This window comes from Xenopus tropicalis, chromosome 6 (genome assembly GCF_000004195.4).
Source record: "Xenopus tropicalis strain Nigerian chromosome 6, UCB_Xtro_10.0, whole genome shotgun sequence".
NCBI lineage: Eukaryota > Metazoa > Chordata > Amphibia > Anura > Pipidae > Xenopus > Xenopus tropicalis.
Genome location: NC_030682.2, coordinates 68,949,660 through 68,972,996, shown reverse-complemented (window position 1 = coordinate 68,972,996; position 23,337 = coordinate 68,949,660). Strand labels below are relative to the sequence as shown.

The 23,337-nt window shown below is 38.0% G+C and overlaps 1 protein-coding gene across 1 annotated transcript in view; it reads right to left on the bottom strand.

Moving 5' to 3' along the window:
• Window positions 1–23,337, bottom strand: part of adamts16 (ADAM metallopeptidase with thrombospondin type 1 motif 16) — a 112,125-nt gene that overhangs the window by 70,332 nt on the left and 18,456 nt on the right. Inside the window, exons 4-5 of the mRNA XM_031904195.1 lie at window positions 6,679–6,976; window positions 1,519–1,718 (exon numbers count right to left, since the gene is read on the bottom strand). Coding sequence (XP_031760055.1) covers window positions 1,519–1,718; window positions 6,679–6,976 — 498 coding nt within the window. The remainder of the gene's footprint in view (window positions 1–1,518; window positions 1,719–6,678; window positions 6,977–23,337) is intronic.

The following is a 23,337-nucleotide window of genomic DNA, read 5'->3' as shown; positions in this document are numbered from 1 at the left end:
AGACTGCATTTCATGACTGTAAGATCACTGCAGAAATGGGCACTGAGCACTCCATTAACCCAAGATATGCCAGTAGGATCACTGCAGAAATATCCTCAGTTCCTGTGGCCAGAGTCTGCACAGTTCTCTCCTGCTTTTTATCGCTATTTAAATTTTTTAAATGTTGGGAGGTGTGCCTGTATTAAGCACAATTCAGCAGGAACAGCTTGAAAAACGATAAGACTATGGCAGCATAGTGATTCCCCCTGTACTAAGCATAATTCACAATGTACTAAGAGGGCCCCGCAAAAATGGTTCCAATTGGGCACCGCAGTTGGTAAGGCCGGCCCTGACTATGGGTAGTCAGAAGAGGCACCTGCCTAAGGCGAAATGGCAGTGGTTGGGGTGCTAGGCAGGTACTTCTTCAGTCTACACCTAGTTCAGACTCTCTTCACCCACTGCTGCTTCTCAATGTGCACCCTGCAACATTACCACACATATGCATGCTCATTAGCACGTGTGTACATGCCTGGGTGGGGTGGGTCTGGCCTGACTGGCTTGGCCCAACTCTGAATATAAGATCAAGAAAGTTGCCATTAGAGTGAGAGGGGGAATCTTAGCACAGTGCTAAGCCAAAAATGATTAAAGGAGTTTAGAGACAACAGGGGCATTAGAATTGTTAATGGGTTTGGTTAGCCACTTGTGGGAGATAAATGATAAAGCATCTGAAAATACCCTTTAATCTAGAAAAACAGCCATCACCACATGTAAAACACTTTACATATGGTGATTTGCAATAATAGTATTAAAAAAGTCTTCCTTCTGTGATTTTAAGCTTTTTTCTATGATCGTTTTCCACCACATGAAAATTCTTCTAGATTACCTAGTATGCATTAATGCTTTGTTGCCTGCAGTAGAAGCAATCTCTCACAGGCGATAATCTGATACAAATGACATTGTCCCTATAGTTATAGGAACAATAACCCCAACAAATGAAAGTGTATAAAAGTAATTACAATTTAATATAGTGTTGCCCTGCACTGGGACAACTGATGTATTTGCCCCAGGAAGGCTATTATAGTTTATATAAACAAAGCTGCTGTGTAGCCATTGGGGCAGCCATTCAAAGGAGAAAAGGCACAAGTTACACAACAGTTAACAGATAAAAGGCCATTATATTCTAGAAAGTTTATCTGTTATCTGCTATGTAACCTGTAATCTGTGCCTTTTCTCCCTTTTTTAGATTGAATGGCTGCCCCATGGCTACACAGCAGCTTGTTTATATTAAATATAGTAGGGTTTCTGTAGCAAACACACATTTTTACCAGTGCAGGGCAACAGTACATTATATTTGAATGACTTTAAAATACTTTTATTTCTTTGCTGTTACTGTTCCTTTAAGAGAAAAAAAACAAGAAAAAGAGGCACAATATTTGCTGACTTCTAATAACATCATTATTCAGTATAATAACCATTTAAGTAGAATTGCCATGTAAAAATAATTTTCCCAATATACCTCAATAAGTAGTGCTTTCATACCATATTAAGTATTGTCAACACGTAGGTAGTAATGTTTTCATGCCCATGATTCTGCATCATCTTCTTGTCAACCACCACAAGAGTTTCCACATTTAGCTGTTTACTTTTTGACAACTTAATAAGTGATCGTTTGAATCTTCCTTGGTATCTATATTCATCTGGAAAAATATACATATCTTTTTTTGGAGGTTTTGGAATATCTGTTAAAAAAACCAAACATTTAAAAATGTTACAGTCGAAAAGAAGTATTTTTCAAGAAACAAATGAGGTAGGGCATTTTCTATTAGTCCTGTGATAATTTTTATTTGCTTCTGGCAAAAAATAACAGGTTTTGTTTTATATGCATTTCTTATGCATTTAACCCATTGATAAATATGCTTCTAAAAATCTCATAGGAATTAACAGAACATGGGTTTTTATATTTTAAGCTCTAAACTCATGTTTTGATAAAACTTTCTCTAAGAGTGAAAATATATTTTTTCCACAAAACTCACACTTTGATAAAACTTCCCCTTAGAGTCAAAATATTTTTTTCCACAAAACGATTTTGCTTTACTAACTCATTAGAGATATAAGACACAAGCCCCCATGTTTAAAAGTCACTAAGTTTGCCCTGGAGCTGTAACCCATATCAACCAAATGAACACTATTATCAGATGTATTCAGTCAGAGACACAAACTATACTTTTGATAATATAGTGTTCATTTGGTTGATATGGGTTACAGCTCGTGGGCAAACTTAGTGACTTTTACAAATGGGGGCTATATCCTAGAGATAATTTGTTTAAAGAGAAGAGGTAAACATTAAAATCAGCTATCAAGATAAAAAGAGATCATTTCGAGGGTGTTATCCAAGGGAGGTAACAGAATATTGGTATACTAAAGAAGGGTACAGACAACTTTTATATTGTGTTGTAGGGGTATAATGATAATATTTTTTAGAAAAACTGGAGAAAACTGGTTTATGTATTTTACCAAATATACTTACATTCTATATGATCCACAAGATCCACAAAAATACAAAGAATGCCTCAGAACCCAATTGTATTGGGGTTGGCAGAGCATATGAAAAAAAAAATGTGTATATTTTTTTCAATTCAAAGTTTTGTGTCTGTTGATTCAGCACTTAAACTTTTTCTTGACAACAAATGTCATTTCATTCTATAGAAGTTTTCATTCTATCATCTGTAGAAAACCATGAATGTCATTTCACTCCTGTTTATTTAATGTGGACACATATGCCTTTTTATCCTATTCAGCTTCTTTTCAGCCAAGGCTGTACTTTTATCAATTTATCAAAACCATAGTTTCTAAAGCAAATTAGTGCACAGAACATACTATATTTCATTGAATATACAACCCTTACTTGTCCTTTAAGTGTGTTTCAACACAAAATATCATCAAAAGCTGTATATTATACCAAAACTCAAGGAGTCACTTATACTTGAATATGTTCTTGTTTAAAATTATACACTATCAATTACAAAAGACAGGAAATGGATATGATTGTAGGTGAAATATGAGGCAATGTAGATGTAGCTACATGGGATTGCCAGCTTTTTGAAAAATATTTTACTGGACAGTGTGGGGGGGTGGTGACAAATGGGAGAGGGCCAAACCATATAGGCGGTGGGGGCATGGCATAAGGGAATGGAGTTACTAAACAAGATTTTTTCAGAATTTTTTGGCGAAGCAACACGGGACAGATTTGCTCATCTCTACTGAAAGACAGTGACCCTTGGGAGCCCTTGTTCATATTCTGTCACAATTGGCTAAATAATCTTGGAGAAGCTATTAGGTTCTTGTGAAGATTTATATGATCAAAGAGAAAAAGTGGTCTTAGGGAAAAATGTATTCACCTTGCAAATGTTTAATCAATACGCTAAATTCTGTTACTTTGACACTTTACTTCTATCTGCACTAGAAAAGTTTTGATAACTTGTCTTCTTTCCATTTTGATTTTATTTCAGAACTTCTCCATCTAAGAGGCTATTTGAACTACTGTTTAATTTTCTTTTCTTTTTTAAATTCTCTTTATTGAACTTTTTAGAAGTAATCCATCTGACATTTTAGCAAATATTTTAAATCACTATATCCAGAAAATAGTAAAATACATATTTTATATTAACAGTAAATAAAACACAACCATTGACCTATTTTGTATACGCCATCTTAAAGCTCGACAAAACCTTTGAAAGCGTAATAACTGGTTCAATACTGGTGAGTGGTTTAGATCAGTCAAGAAATTCAGGAGAGATTTACCGTGAATTTCCAGGTACATAGATTTATCTCCTATTTTATATTTTATAGCATCTTGTAGGCATCTTGTTTACTGACAGTTTACTTCCAGTTTACATAAAATCCCTGGTTTACAATCATCTTAGGGACTTTTAAATCCTATTACTGAAAGTTCTCAATCACAGACCGCGCTCTCACATGTGCTTCGTTAAAAGCACACTCGGCCCCTGAATGCGGCCTGTGAATTGGTGTGATGAGCCACCTAGAGCACGGGTAGCCAGCATCTCCTGAAAAAAAAAAAATGTAAAAAAAAAATAAGCTGCTTCCACTCTCCCTGTGTCAAAACACGGCCCTTTTGCAACAGATGTGACAGTGTGAGACTGATAGGTAACGCTACAAGTAGTTGCTTTGACTCTCCCAGAGGGAAAAGAGGGCATTTTACAAATTGCAAAACAAGCTTATGGCAGGCAGGGCCTGGTTTTACAGTGGGAGACAGAAAGCAAATGTGGGCAAGTTGTGCTAGACGTGACACAAATACTTACCTAACAGCCACCCGTGAGGCATTTGTCCTGTCTCGAAAGAATGGTAAAGTGCGGATTGCCTTAGGATGTAAGCATCGTGAGAGGAGCCGGGGAACCCAGACACAATGTCCTTGATGTTCAACGATATGAAATTCCCGGACACCGAGCAAATAGCGTCCCCAACCCTCTGGAAACTGCCAGTGGCCAAAAAGTGCAGGGAGCACAGCAGTTTCCACCATCCCGGGGACGGCACGGCTTCTGCGAGTCAGTGGCTACAGGGGAGGCTGAAGCAGCTCATACAGGCTGGATATTGCTGCCCTATTGAGCCTGTATCGACTGACCACTTCATCCTTGCTTAAGCCCTCTAAAGTGTCCCTTTCCCAGAAAATCCAAGGACGCATCACTCTGGAAGGCTGAGGGACTTGATTTTCCTCCTCCAAATCAAGCAAAAACCCCATTGCATACTCCATTTTAGGTTTTCCCACTCAAAAATGAAAAATGTGCTCTGCCCAACTCCTCCCCCAATTAGGCGCTAAAATACGCACACATTTGCGCGTTAATTAACGCATTTAGGCGCTTTTGTGAATCATGCGTTAGTATTCTTTTCATTCGCTAAATAACGCAATGCGTTAAAATTAACGCATGCGTTTGCACGCTAATTAACACATGCGATATGTGACTTAACACATGCAATAATACTATAGCGAATCACGCGTTTTTTCCGCGTCAGTTTTAACACAAAAAAAGTGTGATAAAACTTATCGCACTTTAGGGAATCAACCCTTATTTCCTTTTCTCATCAAAGGAGATTTTCTAATGTGTATCAGACCTTAGACCTGAACCTGAAATTTTATCATTTTCACATATTTACCGATCCTAATGAGGGATTGTCTTTCTTCTCATCTTTAAGCAAGGCTTCTTCCAACAACACAGTTCTCAGTAACAAGAAAACAGAAAATCATCTGGATTCTGTTCACACTCCTAAATCTTATTTTAAGATTTAGGAGATATCATTCTTATAGATAAGTGACCATTATGCTTCTAACAGGGGAAGATATAAATATCATTCCCCTTTATCACCTAAGACTCATTCCTCCCCAGAACCAAGGAGAGGTCAAGATGCCACTTTAATATGATTCACCACTGCTGCAAGAGTAGACTTCTGTAGATTCAATCTTTCGGCCCTTTCCAGTTGTATTAAATTGTTGGATGGACAAAACAAATACACTAATACCGATTTAGAGATTAATTTAAATTCCAGAGATAATGTTATCTCTTTGTTTTCACAAAAAATGGAAAGAAAGAAGAAGTCAAAAGTAACCCCTTTTATACAGACATACTATTTACTTGGAAACATTTGTTCCAGCATCAAAATTGTGATTATAATTTGTCTCCTTTTTATCCTGTCTCAAATTTCTTACATGTAGATAAACTAACAAGGTTCACCAATTGGAAATTATATAGAAATAATAACATTATCCAATTAAGAGATATATTTGACCCATCCACAAATGATTTAATTACATAGAAAAATTTGCGGGAAAGTTAAATTTGAGGGGACTCAGGAACCTTTACAGAAGTATTTAGAAAAGATAAGATCCTGTTCGTGCCTGACAATGGTCTTTTGTTTAATAGTCAAATTTTGTACCAGAACATCATAACTATTCTCTTTGGCTCAATTTCTCATTATCTTTTAAAAAGTTATGCCAGATAATTGGACATCTTGTTTACTCATATTACTGACTGATACTACATGGTTTAAGATGTTATCATCTCTTCTCTGCAAAAAAAAAAAAAAAATAGTTTGAGGGAAAAAATGAAATGGTGGGACACCAAGAGATTCTGTAAGTAAACCTGCTGCAAGCCTTGGATTAAAATAAAGGGGGTAGGAGTCATCTATGGAAAGAAGCACTTATACATTCATCAGAATTGTCCCAGAATTTTCAAATATTATTCTAAAGTTATTAGATTATCTTCCACATTTGTCTAAAAATTGTGTGATATCCTGTTCTATCAGTTTGTTTAGTTAGAAAATGACATCAGTAATGTTTTATGGAGGTAGCTATTCCTGTAAATGTCCCATACTACTGCTATTTTAATATAATATAAACATGTATACTTTTCCCAGAACATATGAGAAAAAGTCAGTAAGGACATAACCTAGGAAAAACCTAGGTCGGCATTATGGGTCACCAATAATTAACAAGCAGTATCTTATGTAACTTATGTAAAATTTGAGGATCTTAATGAGTTTGCTAAATTTGTAGGGGTTGTCTGTCCACCCACCTTGCCTGCCACAGTACACAATACTTCTGTAATGCCAAATGTGTTGCCCTTACTGCATAATTATACATCCAGCTGGTTTATACTTTCGGTAAATAAAGAAAATGCCCTTACATACATTTCTTGCGTCTTCCACAATAGTGCTGTTTTTCGAGCCTTTCATATTTTTGGTTCATTTCCTGGTGGCTGTCATGATGAGAAACAGTATCCAAGTGCTGCCATTTCTGATTTATCAGTTCTTGTTGCGTTTGAACTGTATTAATATCATTGTTCTTGTAAAGAAGCTTGTCAAGGGATCTTTTGTAGAGAACATGATGTTGGCTGCCATCTGAAGAAGAGTAATTGTGTTTGAGTGCTACATGCCTAGGCATTGGCTTCAAAAAGTATTCAGCTTCTTGTGTCCTTATTAAACCTGACTAGAGAAAAAAAAATATATGTTACAAATCAAATGCAGGGTCAAGTAACAATCACTGTAACAACAGTTGCAATGGAGTTTCTAAAAGATAATACCTCAGCTCAATATAGTGTCATTTAAAAAAATATACCTAATTCTACAGATTGAAAGGAAACCATGATTCACTGTAAAAACCATTTCCCACCCAGCTTAGGTTATGGCTTACTAACTGGCTGGTTGAATCAACTTGCTTTTCAATTCAACAAAAAAGGGATAAGTATTCTTTATTAACTTTATTCAAAATCATTGGGGGTCATTTATCAACACTGGGCAAATTTGCCCGTGGGCAGTAACCCATAGCAACCAATCAGCAATTGTCTTTTTTCAGCCCACTGCAGGTAGCACAATGAAAGCAGAAATTTGATTGGTTGCCATGGGTTACTGCCCATGGGCAAATTTGCCCAGTGTTGATAAATGACCCCCATTGTGTTTTTTAACTGTTGGGTTTAATTTTTTCAAAAGTAATTGTTGTTTTTGGTGCTAATTTACAAAGTTTGGTGAACTATAAGGCTTACAGCAGGTTTGCCAGAAGTTATGTAACAAAGGAATGTTCCTTTGTAATTACCCTCAGTTTGAGGTGGATGGGGTTTGATTAGTTGACCTTAACAGACTGTATAAATAGAACCACTGGCACTCCAGTGGAGCTTGCTCTGGTGGTAGGTGCTCTGTAAGTGATTGCTCTTTAAGTGGGGGCTCTGTAAGTGGCGTTAAAAACACAGGAGTTAGTGGGGGCTATGTACCGTAAGTGGAGTTATAAACACAGGAGTTAAAAACTAAGGGAGTTAAAAACAAGTTACTAAGTTTGTATTTACTACAAGTCCTTTCACCTATTTTTGTTTAACTGGTTCTGTAACTGGGAGAATGAGTGGCAGCAACATTGAAGGTCTGACTCAGTGCACATCCTGCCACATGTATGCAGTTGTCGACCAACAGTTCCAAAGTGCTTATCTCTGTTGTGGTTGTGAGCGAATTGCCACTTTAGAGGCTTGCATTAGAGCGCTAGAGGAAAAGTCTCTTGCTTACTGAACAAGAGCTAGTGGGGTCAGATAGTATGGGGGAGGGGAGCAACGAAAGGATGATAGGGCAGTAAGCTGGTTGACAGTTAGACAATCTAGTGTGGGGAAAAGGAAAAGGGAGGCTGCTCCAGGGTTTGCGCATCTCAACAGATTTGCCAGATTGTGTGAAGAAGATGGGAGTGTGAACTCTGGACTGGTGGTTCTAGATGAGGCTGATCTCTCTAACAGCCGGGAGACCAGTTTCTCTAGTAGTGGTGGGGAGGAGAGCAGAGCTAGGCCTAAACAGATGGTGGTTATAGGGGATTCAATCATTAGGAAAGTGGACAGGGTAATCTGTCGAGTGGATCGATTCAACCGAACAGTTTGCTGTCTTCCTGGTGCCAGGGTTCGGCATGTGGTTGATCGGGTTGACAAATTATTGGGAGGGGCTGGGCATGACCCGGCTGTCGTGGTACATATCGGACTAACGACAAAATGAACGGTAGGTGGAGGACCTTAAAGAGTGAGTTCAGGGATCTAGGCCCTAAATTTTGCCGGTGCCACGTGCAAGTTTAGGGAGACAGTGGGAGCTTACGGTGCTAAATGCGTGGCTAAAGTCTTGGTGTAGGAAGGAAGGGTTTGGGTTCCTAGAGCACTGGGCTGACTTTTCTTTGGGGGTACATTCTATACTGCCGTGACGGATTGCACCTCAATGGAAGGGGGTCTGCTGTGCTAGGGGAGAGAATGGTTAAGAGGCTAGATGAGTGTTTAAACTAGACAAGGGGGGGTGGGTGAGCTAGAGTTCTATAGGAAAGCTAGTGTAGACGGGGCAGTGGGACTAGCAAAGGGTTGTGGGGGAGGAGTGAGGGGGGCATATAGTTTATCAGATAAGGAGCTTCTGTTACAAAGAAAACAGTCTAATATTTGCCTTAGCTCTAACTCTCCGTAAGCTAATGTAAACATCAGAGGGAGAAGTAGTAATCTCCACTGCATGCTGGCTAATGCGTGAAGCTTGTTGGGTAAATTAGGGGAGCTGCAGGTTATTGCATGTATTGAAAATTATGATTTAATTGGTATCACTGAGACCTGGTGGGATGAAAAATGCGACTGGGCCGTGAATTTAAATCGTTATACACTTTTTAGGAGGGACAGAGAGATTAAAAAGGGTGGAGGGGTTTGTCTCTATGTAAAGTCAGATTTAAAGCCGTGTAATAAAGACATTACCAGTGAAAACGTCAAATCTCTTTGGGTAGAAATTTCAGTAGGGCTGAAAGTCACAAAGAAAATGATCATTGTGTAAGCTATAAACCACCCCGTATTGACTGGAGTAATGGAGTGGCTACGTCAGAAAAAGCTAGTAGGTTTGTAAATATGCTAAATGACAACTTTTTATTTCAGGCAGTTCAAGAACCTACTAGGCATTTGGGGAACAGTGATCACAACATGGTCTCCTTTAAGATAATGCTGCAGAAACAGCTCTATAAGGGATTATCTAAAACGCTCGATTTTAGATGTGCAGACTTTGCCAGTATAAGGGCATCTCTGCAATGTGTCAACTGGGAAAGGCTTTTCATAGCGTTAGACACAGAAGGAAAATGGAATATCTTTAAAACATTGCTTTGCAGGTATACACAACAGTATATTTCCCTTGTAAGCAAGGAGAGGCATCGCAAAGCAAAACCTTTATGGCTGAATAAAAGTGTTAGTGTCGAGGTTGGTAAGAAAAAATGTGCTTTTAAAGCATTCAAGTTAGCTGGGACAGCAGAAACTTCATCAGGTACAAGGAAGCAAATAAAGCATGCAAAAAAGCTATCAGGCAAGCTAAAATAGAGATGGAAAGGGATATTGCAGCTAGGAGTAAAAAGAATCCAAAATTATTTTTTAATTATGTGAATAGTAAAAAAATGAAGCAAGGAGGGGTGGGAACCTTATTATCATGGGGGGGTAAGTTGGTTGATGAGAATGGGGAAAAAGCAGAAATTTTAAACTCTTATTTTTCATCTGTCTATACATCTGAGAAGCCAGCTAATGAAGGCTTCCCTTTTAATATGCCCAGTTCTAGTAATTTAGCTACTGACGCATGGGTCACTCGGGAGGAAATTCAAAAGACACTTGAACATGTAAAGGTAAACAAAGGTCCAGGACCAGATGGGATTCATCTCAGGGTATTAAATGAGCTGAGCGCTGTGATTGCCAAGCCTCTTCACATAATTTTTCAGGATTCGTTGAGGTCTGGCATGTTGTGCTGTTATTTTAAAAGGGATCTCGTTCTCAGCCTGAAAACTATAGGCCTGTTAGTCTGACATCAGTAGTAGGAAAACTTCCTTTTGGAAGGGGTAATAAGGGATACATTGAATACATTGCAGTTCACAATACTATAAGTTTGTGCCAGCATGGTTTTATGCGTAACAGATCTTGCCAAACTGAGTAGGAACCTCGATGCTGGAATGGCAGTTGATGTCATCTACTTGGACTTTGCTAAAGCGTTTGATACAGTACCTCACAGAAGGTTAATGATCAAATTGCGGAATATTGGCCTAGAACATAATTGTAATTGGATAGAGAACTGGCTGAAGGATAGATTACAAAGAATGGTGGTAAATGGAACATTTTCTAATAGGACCAGTGTGGTTAGTGGAGTACCGCAGGGGTCAGTCTTTGGTCCTTTGCTTTTTAACTTGTTTATTAATGACCTGGAGGTGGGCATAGACAGTACTGTTTCTATTTTTGCTGATATCACTAAATTGTGCAAAACTATGCACAACTAAGTTCCATGCAGGATGCTGCCGCTTTGCAGAGCGATTTGAAAAAGTTGGAAAACTGGGCAGCAAACTGGAAAATGAGGTTCAATGTTGATAAGTGCAAAGTTACGCACTTTGGTAGAAATAATAGAAACGCGAACTATCTACTGAATGGTAGTTTGTTGGGGGTATCCTTAATGGAGAAGGATCTAAGGGCTTTTGTAGATAACAAGTTGTCTAATTCCAGGCAGTGTCATTCTTGTTGTGTCTTGTATAAAAAAAGTCATTGACTCAAGGGATGACAACATAATTTTGCCCCTTTATAGGTCCTTGATAAGGCCTTTCCTTGAGTATGCGGTGCAGTTTTAGGCTCCAGTCCTTAAGAAGGATATTAATGAGCTGGAGAGAGTGCAGAGTAGTGCAACTAAACTGGTTAAGGGGATGGAAGATTTAAACTAGACTGTCGAGGTTGGGTTGTTTTCTCTGGAAAAGAGGCGCTTGCGAGGAGACATGATTACTCTGTACAAGTACATTAGAGGGGATTATAGGCAGATTGGGATGTTCTTTTTTCCCATAAAAACAATCAATGCACCAGAGGTCACCCCTTTAGATTAGAGGAACGGAGCTTCCATTTGAAGCAGCTTAGGTGGTTTTTCACGGTGAGGGCAGTGAGGTTGTGGAATGCCCTTCCTAGTGATGTGGTAATGGCAGATTCTGTTAATGCCTTTAAGAGGGCCTGGATGAGTTCTTGAACAATCAGAATATCCAAGGCTATTGTGATGCTAATATCTACAGTTAGTATTAGTGGTTGTATATATAGTTTATGTATGTGAGTGTATAGATTGGTAGGTGTGGGTTGTGTGTGCTGGGTTTACTTGGATGGGTTGAACTTGATGGGCTCTGGTCTTTTTTCAACTCTATGTAACTATGTCCCAGAATTCTTCACTTTACAATGGAACAAGGTGAGGAAGGGGTTGAAAAACGGATCCCTCTGATCTTTCAGTATTGCAGGATAATGTGAGTCAGCACTAAGGGAGTCAAGGATATTTAGGCAGGGCTGACACATTGCTAATCAGCCTAACAGCTCACAACATAGGTCTTTAAGCTCCCAGCTGACACTGCACTCTGCCAGAGCAATTGATTTTGAGTGTAGCAAAAGTACTGTGTAACAGCACGCTTAACTTAATTGTAATTCAGTGTGCATTACTCTAAATTCAGTCCCTCTGTACTGCACTGTTAATAGTAATGGTAGCAGCTCCGTACTGCTGCCTGTGTTGAAGCAGGTCTGCTCTCTCTGATGGACTGCTGCATCCCTTTGACGGGCCGCTGTGGCAGTGGCACTTCAGTTACATGCTCTCTGCATTACTTCTGTTACTTTACTAGACCGCTCTTTCCTTCTCTGCACACATTACCCATCGACCACTGTTGTATGGAGAGAGGCATTCACTGAGTTATTTGTCCTCAGCCACTGGGATTCTCAGACAGACGGTTAATCATGTTTTCCTTTTAATCTGTGCAATCTGGTATGTTTGTGTAAAAAAAATTACAATTATTTCTGAAGGTTCAGATAGCATTTATGCAACTTTTCTACAGAAGTCCAACTAAATGAGTTTATAGCAGAAAGAAGGATATACTGTATTTCCCCTTTAAGCAGGCCTTGAAAATGAACCAAACATTCATAAACCACACTTTTAGCTATTTGATTTCAAATCAAAACCGCAGAAAGAAAGTAAAGCATCTGTAAAGAGATCTTTTTTGTGATAATACAGAAAGTCATTTTGGCATTTTACTGCCAATAGATTTGCCACATTAGTGTCACCTAGAACAATATATTTATTCTGCAGAAAGCATTGCCATACCTGAGTAAAGAGCCCTAGAAGCTTTCTCTGTTTGTTTAAGACAGCAGCTACCATTTTAAATAGCTTCCTGCTTCCAGTCTAGCCCTTATAGCTCAGATCACATATTCCTAAGGGAGAGAGTTCTTAGCATTCTTATAGAGGGGGGAGCAGAAGAGGGGAGAGAGGAGAGAACTGTGCAGACTCTGGCCACGGGAATTAAGGATTTTTATGTGAGGGTAAGTCAGACACCCAAACAACATGTTTACAAAAAAGGAGACAAGAAATCCTGTGTTTCTTTTGATAGAGGACTGTGAGTGTTTATGGCTGTATTTACCTTTCTTTAAGTCCTGAAAGACTGCAATATGATGGGATCAAAAACTATACATGAAGGGTCTATACATCAGGCAGTGGTCAGCCTATTTTATGATTAAATGACCTAATTAGACTAACCATTTCATGGGGAGGAAGATTTATCGAAATTTTAATTTGAGTGTTATCAAGTTTTTTTTTTTAAATAAATGAAAAAAAATGAAAACTTGCTTAAAGGTCATTATTTTTATGGTGTACTTTTTATTCCTAAATTACACTGTTTACATAGCAAATAATTCATTCTACCATTTAAAATTTTATTCTTCAACCAACAACAGGGGGCACCCATGTGAAATTTCAAAATTAAATATTCAAAGATCTGTGTTTTTGAAAAAAGAATTTCACTGCAAGATTCTGCTGGAGAAGCTCTATTAACTGATTCATTTTGAAAAAAACATGTTTTCCCATAACAGTATTCCTTTACAATCATGCAAAAAAACCTGATTACTAAAAAAAAAATTTCAATGCATCTTCAAATGTATGACTCATTTATGACTTAATGCTTTCTGAAGCTCACCAGCTTTTAACTGGTACGTTTTTATAATAAAAATAATCTCTAATATTCTCATTTTGGAGACTCGAATTTGAAAAAATCTGCAAAAACATAAATCATGGTAAATGGTTTATCTCAGTTTGAAATAAAAATTGCATCTAGCATTTCTGTGTAATACCACAAGTCCACTTGTTTAGAGACATTTGGATTTGCTTAGCTATACTTTGCACATAGTGTAGTGACAACAGAGATTCTGGGTCTTTAATATTCTAAAAAGTAACATCTATTAGTCCCATTTAAACTACATTACTTAAATGTCAGTTTTAAGACTATGGCTTTGGCAGTTTGATTTATTGTTTTTCTTTGAGCCAAAGGGAATCTCTTGGAACATTTCATGACAGGAATGTCTTGCATGAAAATGTTTAATTGTTAACTCCAGAAGAGTTCGTACAAGCTTGCCTGAAGATTAGATCAAGGCATACAAAAAAATGATCTATGTAATGGTTTGTCAGTAAACAGTATTGCATGGTATTCTATTATTTAAACTTTATATCACTCTTTATTTCTCATTATTAGACTTTTTTAACAGGACAAAATATGCCCAATGTGAACATTTTCCTTTGGTGCCCAAACTTAAAGATCTTTAGCAACTTGAACATATGGGCGAATGCACAGTATATGTAATACCAGCAAAGTTATTTAGCACGCATATAGAAAATACATTTGAACTGAACAAATAGCTATAAATGTATATCATCTCTCCAGTCTCTCTTAAATTCACAAGCAGCGCTATAATTTTCTTTTGTATATTTTTTTTTAGATGTAAGAGCTTGTTTAAAAGTGGATATTTATTAATTTTTTTTATTATTAAAAGCATCCAAGATATTTCCTTAGATGTCCCTACAGCAGGGGTCGGGAGCCTATTTGGCTGAGTGAGCCATAAACAGTACATATTTTAGAATGTAATTCTGTGAGAGCCATACAATGGTCGACGGGAGCTAGGCCTGTTCAGCCGCGGATGCTGCGGAAGCAAGGTAGGGTGGGTGTCAGCTTTAGCTGGTTAATATGGCTTGTTAGTGGTATAACTAGAGGGCTACCTAGCACAGTGTACATTGTGTGGCTTCTCTTTGTAGCCCCAACAGAGACATATTGGCCAGATTTTATTTTCAATTCAAGCATGAACTGTCACAGGTTTCTGCTCCAATGTCCCTCTCAGCTCGCTGGGCCCTGGTTCAAGTGCAACCCGGTAAGGATGCCGGATGCGGAGGAGGGCGTGGCCTGCACTCGGCGGATAGAAGACTTGTTCTAAGTCTTAGAACATATCTTCTATCTGCCGAGCGCAGGCCACGCCCCCCGTTATTTTTTTTAATTAAAAATTTGGCAGTGAGCCAGATGCAGCCATCAAAAGAGCCACATCTGGCTCCCGAGCCATAGGTTCCCTACCCCTGCCCTACAGTGTTGAATCATTCTATTACATGTTTTGGTTCTGTGCTTGGGCATAGAAACTGTATCTTGAATAGATATCTAGGTGTTGACATTAAAAGGGCCTTAACAGCACTTAACTTTTATTAAGCTTTTGGCTTTCATGGATGACACTTTAAGATTTCTTATTTGACATTAGCATTTCCCCTTAATTTTCTAATGATGACCAATACATGTGTGGATTTTTAATCTTGGTGATATGAAGGGTAGTTCTCTATGGTGCATTTCCCAAAGGACCAAACCAAATTGGTTCATTTTTTTATGCCTCCTATTGTACTAGTATTTATCTTGTAATTTATCTTATCTTGTCTTTCTTTTCAGCAAAGGCGCTTTCGCTACTTTTATTAAGCCTTACAAAACCATCCTCTGCGGACTCCTCAAATATCATGCACAAAAGTTTGTCTCCCAAGTACTTGTAAAGCATAGCAATGTATTCACAGCTGTTGCAAACAAGATTTTATCCTTTAGTGTGCGAATTGGGCTGGATTCCAAGGCAACCTAGACAACAGGAGGACAATTATGCTGAAAGGCACAAAGAAAAGAGTCTTGGGATATCATTATATGTACAATGTGAATCTTCCAAAATTTGGAAACCAGGGCTGCTGCTTTTTTTGTCTAGACTACAGACCGATATTCAAATTCCCTTTTAGTAATAATATTAAAGGAACAGTAACACAAAAATATTTAAATCCCTCATAAGTCACAAAACATCTCTAACATTAGGTCTAGCCTTTCCCCTTAAATGCTTCATGTAGAATTTTACACTGCACTGACCCGGAAGTTGTCTTCGTGTCGGAGGACCTTCGGCACTTAAGCTTTTTATTAGCATATGCAGTTTAAATTTATGTTTCTATTTCTTCAGACAGTTTGGGGGGTAATGTTTCCATCATAAATTTAAACTACATAAGCTGATAAAAAGCTTAAGTGCCGAAGACAACTTTTGGGTCAGTGCACACAGGAATTCAAGCACCCGTCACCTTTTCGCTGTGCTGCTATGGAGCAGTTTGTCACTAAAATTCTGCATTTAAAAAAGGCAAGGGGGGAAAGGCTAGACCTAATGTTAGAGATGTTTTGTGACTTATAAGGTATTTAAATATATTTGTGTTACTGTTCCTTTAAAGACACATCTAACTTAAATATTAAAGTATTATATATTGGCAGCAATACAAATAAAGACTAAATGTGTCTCAACCTATTGTCTTTTACTTGTGCTTAACATAAGGGTAGTTGCACATTTATAATAATATATCCAGTTACATTACAGCGCAAATATTGAGAGATAAGGGGATGATTTTCCAATCTTCCAGTCCAATCTCTCAATGTTTCAATCTAAAACATTTTTTAAGAACTCAAATGTAAAACTTCACTAGCTAAAATCTATAAAGTATGTGTAGAAGTTAATGAGAGGTGTTTCTTCTTTTAGTGTCATGCATTCTGAGGAGAATATCATGGTGCCTGTGTCCTCATAGGGACTGCTCTGAGATGTTAGAGGTCTTTATATCCAAAATAATTTTGAATCTTTATTCCCATCTGGAAAATTGGGGTATATTGTATGACCAATCTTACTTACGATTTCTAGTTGCACCTAAACAATGATTTGCCCTAAAACCTTGTTTATGAACCCTTTTAAATATAATTAATAATAGATAAGTTACCCTTACAATTATTTTTCATGTTCTCCCTGTCTTTATTTAGTAATTGTTGAAAGGCTAGTGTTCTTATATTTCGGTGTATATATGTATTTAGACCATTAAGTTAACCCATTTTAAAGCACCAAAACTGCAATTTTTTATGTGAAAATGTTTTATGTTAGGAAAAAACTTTCCTCAAATTATCACTGAATCATTAAAATAATTTGTATTAGATAAAAGCCCTTTAGTTAGGGGTCACTATTTAGGATTTGAATATCTGTAAAAATACAACCAAAAAAGTTGAAAATAAAGTAAAATATATGCATGTACCATAGAAAAATAGAACAAAACAATCCTAACCATTGTTGTTTCTCTTGTAAATTGGTAGACTCTCTTGTAAGCTGGTAGACTTTACAACCTCCAAATAGTGCCTTGCGGGGTTCCCATATGGTTGCATGTAAGCAGATGTTAATTAACTTCTGAGTGTCACAGGCAAGATTCTGCTACATGACAAGAGGCCATGCTGGGTGACCAAGTTTCCCTGTGTGGCACTTAGTTAATAGTGAAATACATACTACTTTAAAGTGTACACCTTCATAATATCAGAGGGCTGGGTTGCAGAAGGTGTCAGGAACTATAGGGATTCGAACCCTGGACTTTGTGCGGAACTCCGGGTGCACATGCTTACTGAGCCACAGGGGGCTCTTTGGACTGACCCCTGCCTGCCTTTGGGTTATCTGCACATAGGCTCCTACCTGCCAGCCACTCACCTGTGGCTGCCCCTGACAGAAGGATTATTTGCTTGCCAGGTATAAAATTCCTGTGCAATATCCTTATATCTTTTAGAAGGCCGAGGGTGCAGAGATGCTCTAATCAGAGCATTTGCTGTTCTCGAAAGAGAGAGTAAAGCAAGCCTCTCACTGGGGCTGCTAGCTGGATCGACTGGGGTATGGATGTTAGGAGTTCCCTCGGACCCTAAAAGCATTCTGTGGTGAAGCCTAGGGGAACTATCAACTTCTGTAAGTCTGGGTACCAAATCTTGAAAGGCCATACTGGATACACTATGACCAGGTCTGTGATCTGCTCTTCCTGCACTTTTAATAGAACTGTGTGGATTGTTGCTGAAAGGGGAAATGCATATAGACCCTTTAAAGCCCTCCAGCTGAATAAAAAGGCATCCATCTTCCAAGTGCCCTTTGACCAAATCCTGGAGACAAACATTTTTGTTTCATCAGGTACACAGTCATTTTGCTCTAAATTATGAACTGATGTGTCTGGCATGGAGTGGCAGAATTTAGCGGTGGTTTATTTGTTACAGCGCCTGCAGTGTTTCCCTTGTGCCGGGCACAGTTTCATGCCACCTTTATGACGGCTGCCATTACAACTGTCAGTTGCTTTGTGTACATGAATGGGGACCTCTCTCCCTCCTGCAGAGGGCAGCATATTTTTGGCCTCCAGCAAAGCCAATTTGGCACCCCAATTCCACAGCTTTTTGTAAAATAAGCATATCTGATTCCATATGCAAGCTCTCTGTGAGTTTAGGGTTTGTATTTTTTTCAATAAGTTCTAATCATTTCATCTTGCAAGGGCCCAATCTTGCAGGGGACTGCTAGCTGTCACAGCTCAGCAACATAGTGACATATAAGTTCCATTTCAGCCTGACAGCGCTTGTGAAACCATACTCAAGCACTGAAGCATTTGGGGCATGTTTAAAATAATTCTACAGGGGCATGTACTGTAGCAATGTATCAGGAATCTGCTTCCAGAGTTGTTAAATTGTGATATGCTTCAGAGCCCAGGGAGTTAAGTAACAGGGCCCTTTACCTTTCTGGGGTGGTGCCATCCAGGCCAGATGCCAGTAAGTAGATAGAAAACTGTTTATACCAGAGATCCCAGGGCACTGCAGAAACTTTTGAGGGGGTTGCACAGAGGATTCAGATGTCCTAATCACCATTGTTATATCAGTGATGCAGTACAGTAATGCAGACAGGTTGTTGACAATCTTTATTTCTTACACACAGAGACTAGTCTCCCACTAGTTCCCAATTGTAACATCCTTCAAATGCTGGGGGCTGTTTGTCTTGCAGGTTAACTCTTGTCATTTGTAAGTGGCTCTACTCTCCTTTGTCGTCAGAGGCATATAAGACTCCCAATCAATTAACTTTGGAGTAAGGTTTGAATTTTCGTCATCAGACGTATTGTAGCTTGCTGAGACTGATCTCCCAGCAGGTGAACAGGCGCAGCTATAACTCCACAAACAGCAGAGACTACTCTGCAGTAATTCTAAGAAGTGATGCTGAAAGCTAAATGTGCAGGCTCAGTAAAGAGCAGTAACCATTGGTACCTGTTCCCCTGCAGTAATTCTTAGAAGCAATGCTGGAATCTGACTGTGCAGGCTCAGTAAACACTAATAAATATTGTTACCTGTTCTACTGCAGTAATTTTAACAGGAAGCAATGCTGGAATCTACCAGGCAGATACAGCCAGAGACAAAGCAGTAAAAATGAGACACAAATATTCCACTCCCGACCAGTTTCATGATTGGTTACCACTTCTCTGCCTTATCATCCCCACCATATGTAGCTAAGTGAAGATAGACACAGTGGGTGGTGATAGGTGAGCAAAGACAGGAGGGGTCAAAGTCTGCTGTGGTGTTTGTGTGTGTGACCACAGGGGGGGAGGTTGGGGGAGCTCTGGAGGGGGATACCTGTGAGACATTTTAATTTGCATGGCAACATGGATGGTGCATGATTATTAGAAACTGTTTTCTAATTTTAAATATCTTCAAATTCAGCTTCTTTAAGCATTTGAAATGTGAAATTGTTTGTATTGAAGTCAGAGCCTGTTTTTGGCTGTTGCCAAAGTTAATGAATAAAAATTGGAAAAGGCATTACTTTAATTAGACTCTTAATTCATATTTATCTAACTTTATTTTTCCAATATTCAGTTAATGTGCCTTCCTTCCTACTGAAGTGTGTAAAAATTTAGGGGGTGTGCAAGGAAATGGGAAGTGTCTTGATGGGGATGTGGGCAAAAGTTAATGGCTGTGGACTAAAATCTTGCTGTGGCACGCGTATCCCCAGATTTCACTTTGAAAATCGTGTATGGCAGAACAAAATAAATTACCAGAACTTATTAAAGCCTTATAATTGCACCTGCTTGAAGTCACTTTCTTTTACAATTTTAGCTTACTGCCAACTGCTTGGCAGGGATTTTTCTAACTACTTTTATTTCAGTATGTTGTATTTAAAATATTCTAGAACTTCTACTGAAGTTTGGAAATCTTGTTCTCTCCAGATGTAATTCCTCTATACAATAAGGAACAAAGCAACAAAAGAATAACAAGAAAAAAGAAGCAGTAACACTATTTTTTTCCATCTAAATAATTGATTTTGATGTTAATAATGTTGACAGATACTCTTCCCAGATACTTAGACATACCAGTGGGGACAGATATTGTTTTTTTTAGCACTATAAATGAATAGATGCAAAAAGTTTTAGTAAAATTGTGCAAGTAGAATTTATGTTTTTTAGCAAATCTGTCCCTAAATATTGTGTTTTCACAACATTTTTTTTTGTGCATGCCACAATTTGTTGCATGTGTGCACACAAGAACACAGCTTAGAGGGAACATAAGTTTGTTAGCTTACTTAATGTTTTCCATCAGGGAAGTACCTTAGGCTTCTATGGTGTTTTCACTATTTGAGTTGGTCTATGGAAGACACCTACAAGGCCTTCTTGACATTGACCTCTTGAAATGTGGGAACGGAAGGCCAATCCTTAACAAAGTGTAAATGAACACATTGCTCTTATGCAGGATAGAATTGTTGCTGTAATGCCATATGTTAAATAACACTTACAGCAAGCACAAGAAGCCCAGAGTAGAGTGTATAACTGGTCAGTTAAAATCCATACCTTAAACCCTGGGGGGGGAACTAGTGGTAGTACCCAGTGCAAAGCAAATTACCACAGAAGTTGGGCAGCACCATCCTATGCCTAAGCTAACTGAGAAGTTAGGCTCTGCCAAGAATTTGACATTGCTTGATCTTACAAAGGGTTATTGGCAGGTTGGACGGGGATAAAGAGAAAACTGCATTCTATACACCTGGTGGTTTATTCTAGTACACAGTGATGCCTTTTTTGGGTACATGGGGCACCTGCCACATTTCAGAGAATGATGGAAATAATTCTAAAACCCCACAGCATTTGCATCTGCATCTGACAATGCACCAATTATGATTGGCTGCCATTTGTAGAAAGTACAGCCATTTGTAGAAAGTTTATATATTCAACACATCCATTTACATTGTCCCATCTAAACTCCTTCTTTCTTTCACCTTATTGTTAAATTAGCAACAGGCATTCCAAGCGGCAGCATCGTAAATTTTAACAAGCCATTCAGAAAAAGGTAAATAGATCCTGCTCTGTCATCTGGGACAATAGTTTGGTCCTGAGAATACCAAGTTGTGGCCAAATATGCCTGCAACTTTGCACCTTTTTCAAATAAAGTTCTGCAAGTAAAATAAATATATTCAAATATGTATTTCTCTTGTTTGCAGTGGCACAACACAAATTTTTTTTTTAATTAGCAAAAAAATCCCAACATGAACTGGACAAAATTAGTAACACTATTTTGAAGCTGTAAGAAATATTTAGAGAATTAATGTATTAGAAGTAATTTATTTTGCTTTAATGTGTGAGTAAACAGACCTGTGATAAGTTACAGCTGGCTTCAATGTATAAAACACACATTCAACTGAATTAAATGTCTGTGTGCACCGCACTGTACACAGAGAAAAGAAATAGAAGCAGGGAACCGTCTGACAAAGACAGAAAAATGTAAGAAAGCATGGTTAATCTCAAGGATACAAGTCAATCTCTTGAGACTTTATTGTTTCTATATGACCACCATTCACAATGTTATCAAAAAATTTGAGGTCCATGGCACTATAACTAATCTCTCAGGACGGATTGCAAAGAAAGACTGTTAAAATTAGGCACACAAACATCAATCAACTGCCAGACAGATTGAAGCTAAATTGACTTTCAGGCACTCACACCATCTGTCACCAAATCATTTAAAGGATTTGGTGTTGTTGTTGACCTAGGAAGACACCAGTGCCGACAGGGAAACTTAATAAAGCATGAAGTTGTCCAAAACATGCCTGAGCAAGCCAAAAGCGCAATATATTCTTTACAGGAAAATTAAGACAATAAAAAAAGAACACTTTTCCTACAGTCAAACATGGGGTATGTTCTGTCATGAAATCAATAATTCAGTACCAAGGCATTTTTGAGTGCTATATTGAACCCAGTGTCAGAGAGCTGGGTCTTCTTTACAGAACATAGGTCATCCAGCAGAACTATTACCCAAAGCACGCTCCTGAAAAGACCCACAGAATGTTAAGGACAACACTCTGGACTGTGCTGAAGTGACCAGGGATCCAGGAGTCCAGATATAGGTTCCCTTGCTTGTGGTGAGATCTATAAATTGAAGTGAGAAAAAAGTTTCCTTCAAATCTGGGAGAACTAGAGCAGTTTGCAAAAAAAAGTGTTGTCCAGACTGCCAATTGAGAGATTAAGAAAGTTCATTTGTGGGTATAAGAAGCACTTGATTTTCAGTTATTACCAAAGTGCATTTAACAAAATATTAACCTGTTTACTGTGTCAATACTTCTATGTTTCCAACTTTAAACCTATTTTGAAGTATATCAATGAATTTTATAGTAATTTGCAAGGTGAAAATATTTTAGGCCAAGACTGTATTGAAATTACTGCCCTTGCCAGAAAGAATACATATATAACCATATTATGATTAACAAGAATGGGATTCCTCTACAAAAATATTAGGTTATGTTGTAGTACTTAGTCACTGCAATAAAATGCGCTAGCACATGACATCCTACAAAAGAAGACTTAGGAGGCCATTTACTAACCGGCTGATTTTTTTTCCAATTTTTAGCGCTAAATGTTGCAGAAAAAAAAGTTGCAACTTTTCTGAGATTTACTATGCGTCAAAGATCACACAGATGTCCCTTCCTTTCCCTAAAGGATCCTTCTTTTGTTTAGAAACTTTAGAGGTTTCGTATTTTTACGCTTTTTATGGTTTTTTGTGTGCCAGTTCGAAGCCAAGTTGTGACGTTTCTATCACAGCTTTTCCTTTGCAGACTTTGTCATTTCAAATATTTTAGTAAATGCCAGACATTTGTGGAAACAAGTTTATTCAAATTTTAAAATAAAAAACTATTGTTTTGTGAGTCTACAGTTTGATTAATTTGTTACTTTTCATAACTTATTTTTCTATTAAGGTCCTTGTCTATTTATCTATCTGTCTCTCATTTAAACCACTACCTGGTCGCTAAGGTAATTTGGAACCTAGCAACCGAATAGCTGCTGAATCTCCAAACTGAAAAACTGCTAAACCAAAATTAAAATATCTAAAAAAACTACAAATAATAAAAAATGAAGACCAGTTGCAAACTGTCCCATAATATTACTCTCTACATCATACTAAAAGTTAACTCAAAGTTCAAGTTCTAAAGGCATTATAGACTTCTACCATACAAAAAAAAAATGTGCCAAATTATTGTATTATAGCTTTGGCTTATCTAAATAACTAGGTGATTCATCTCCTGTTCCTCCCTATTTCACCAAACTGTTTACCTCATGCACAAAAAGGTTTTGCTTTTAGGATTTCTTTTCAATTACTGCAGTACCAAACTATGAACAGTGCAACTCAGGGGTCTTAGTCACTAGTTCCTCAGCAACATTGTT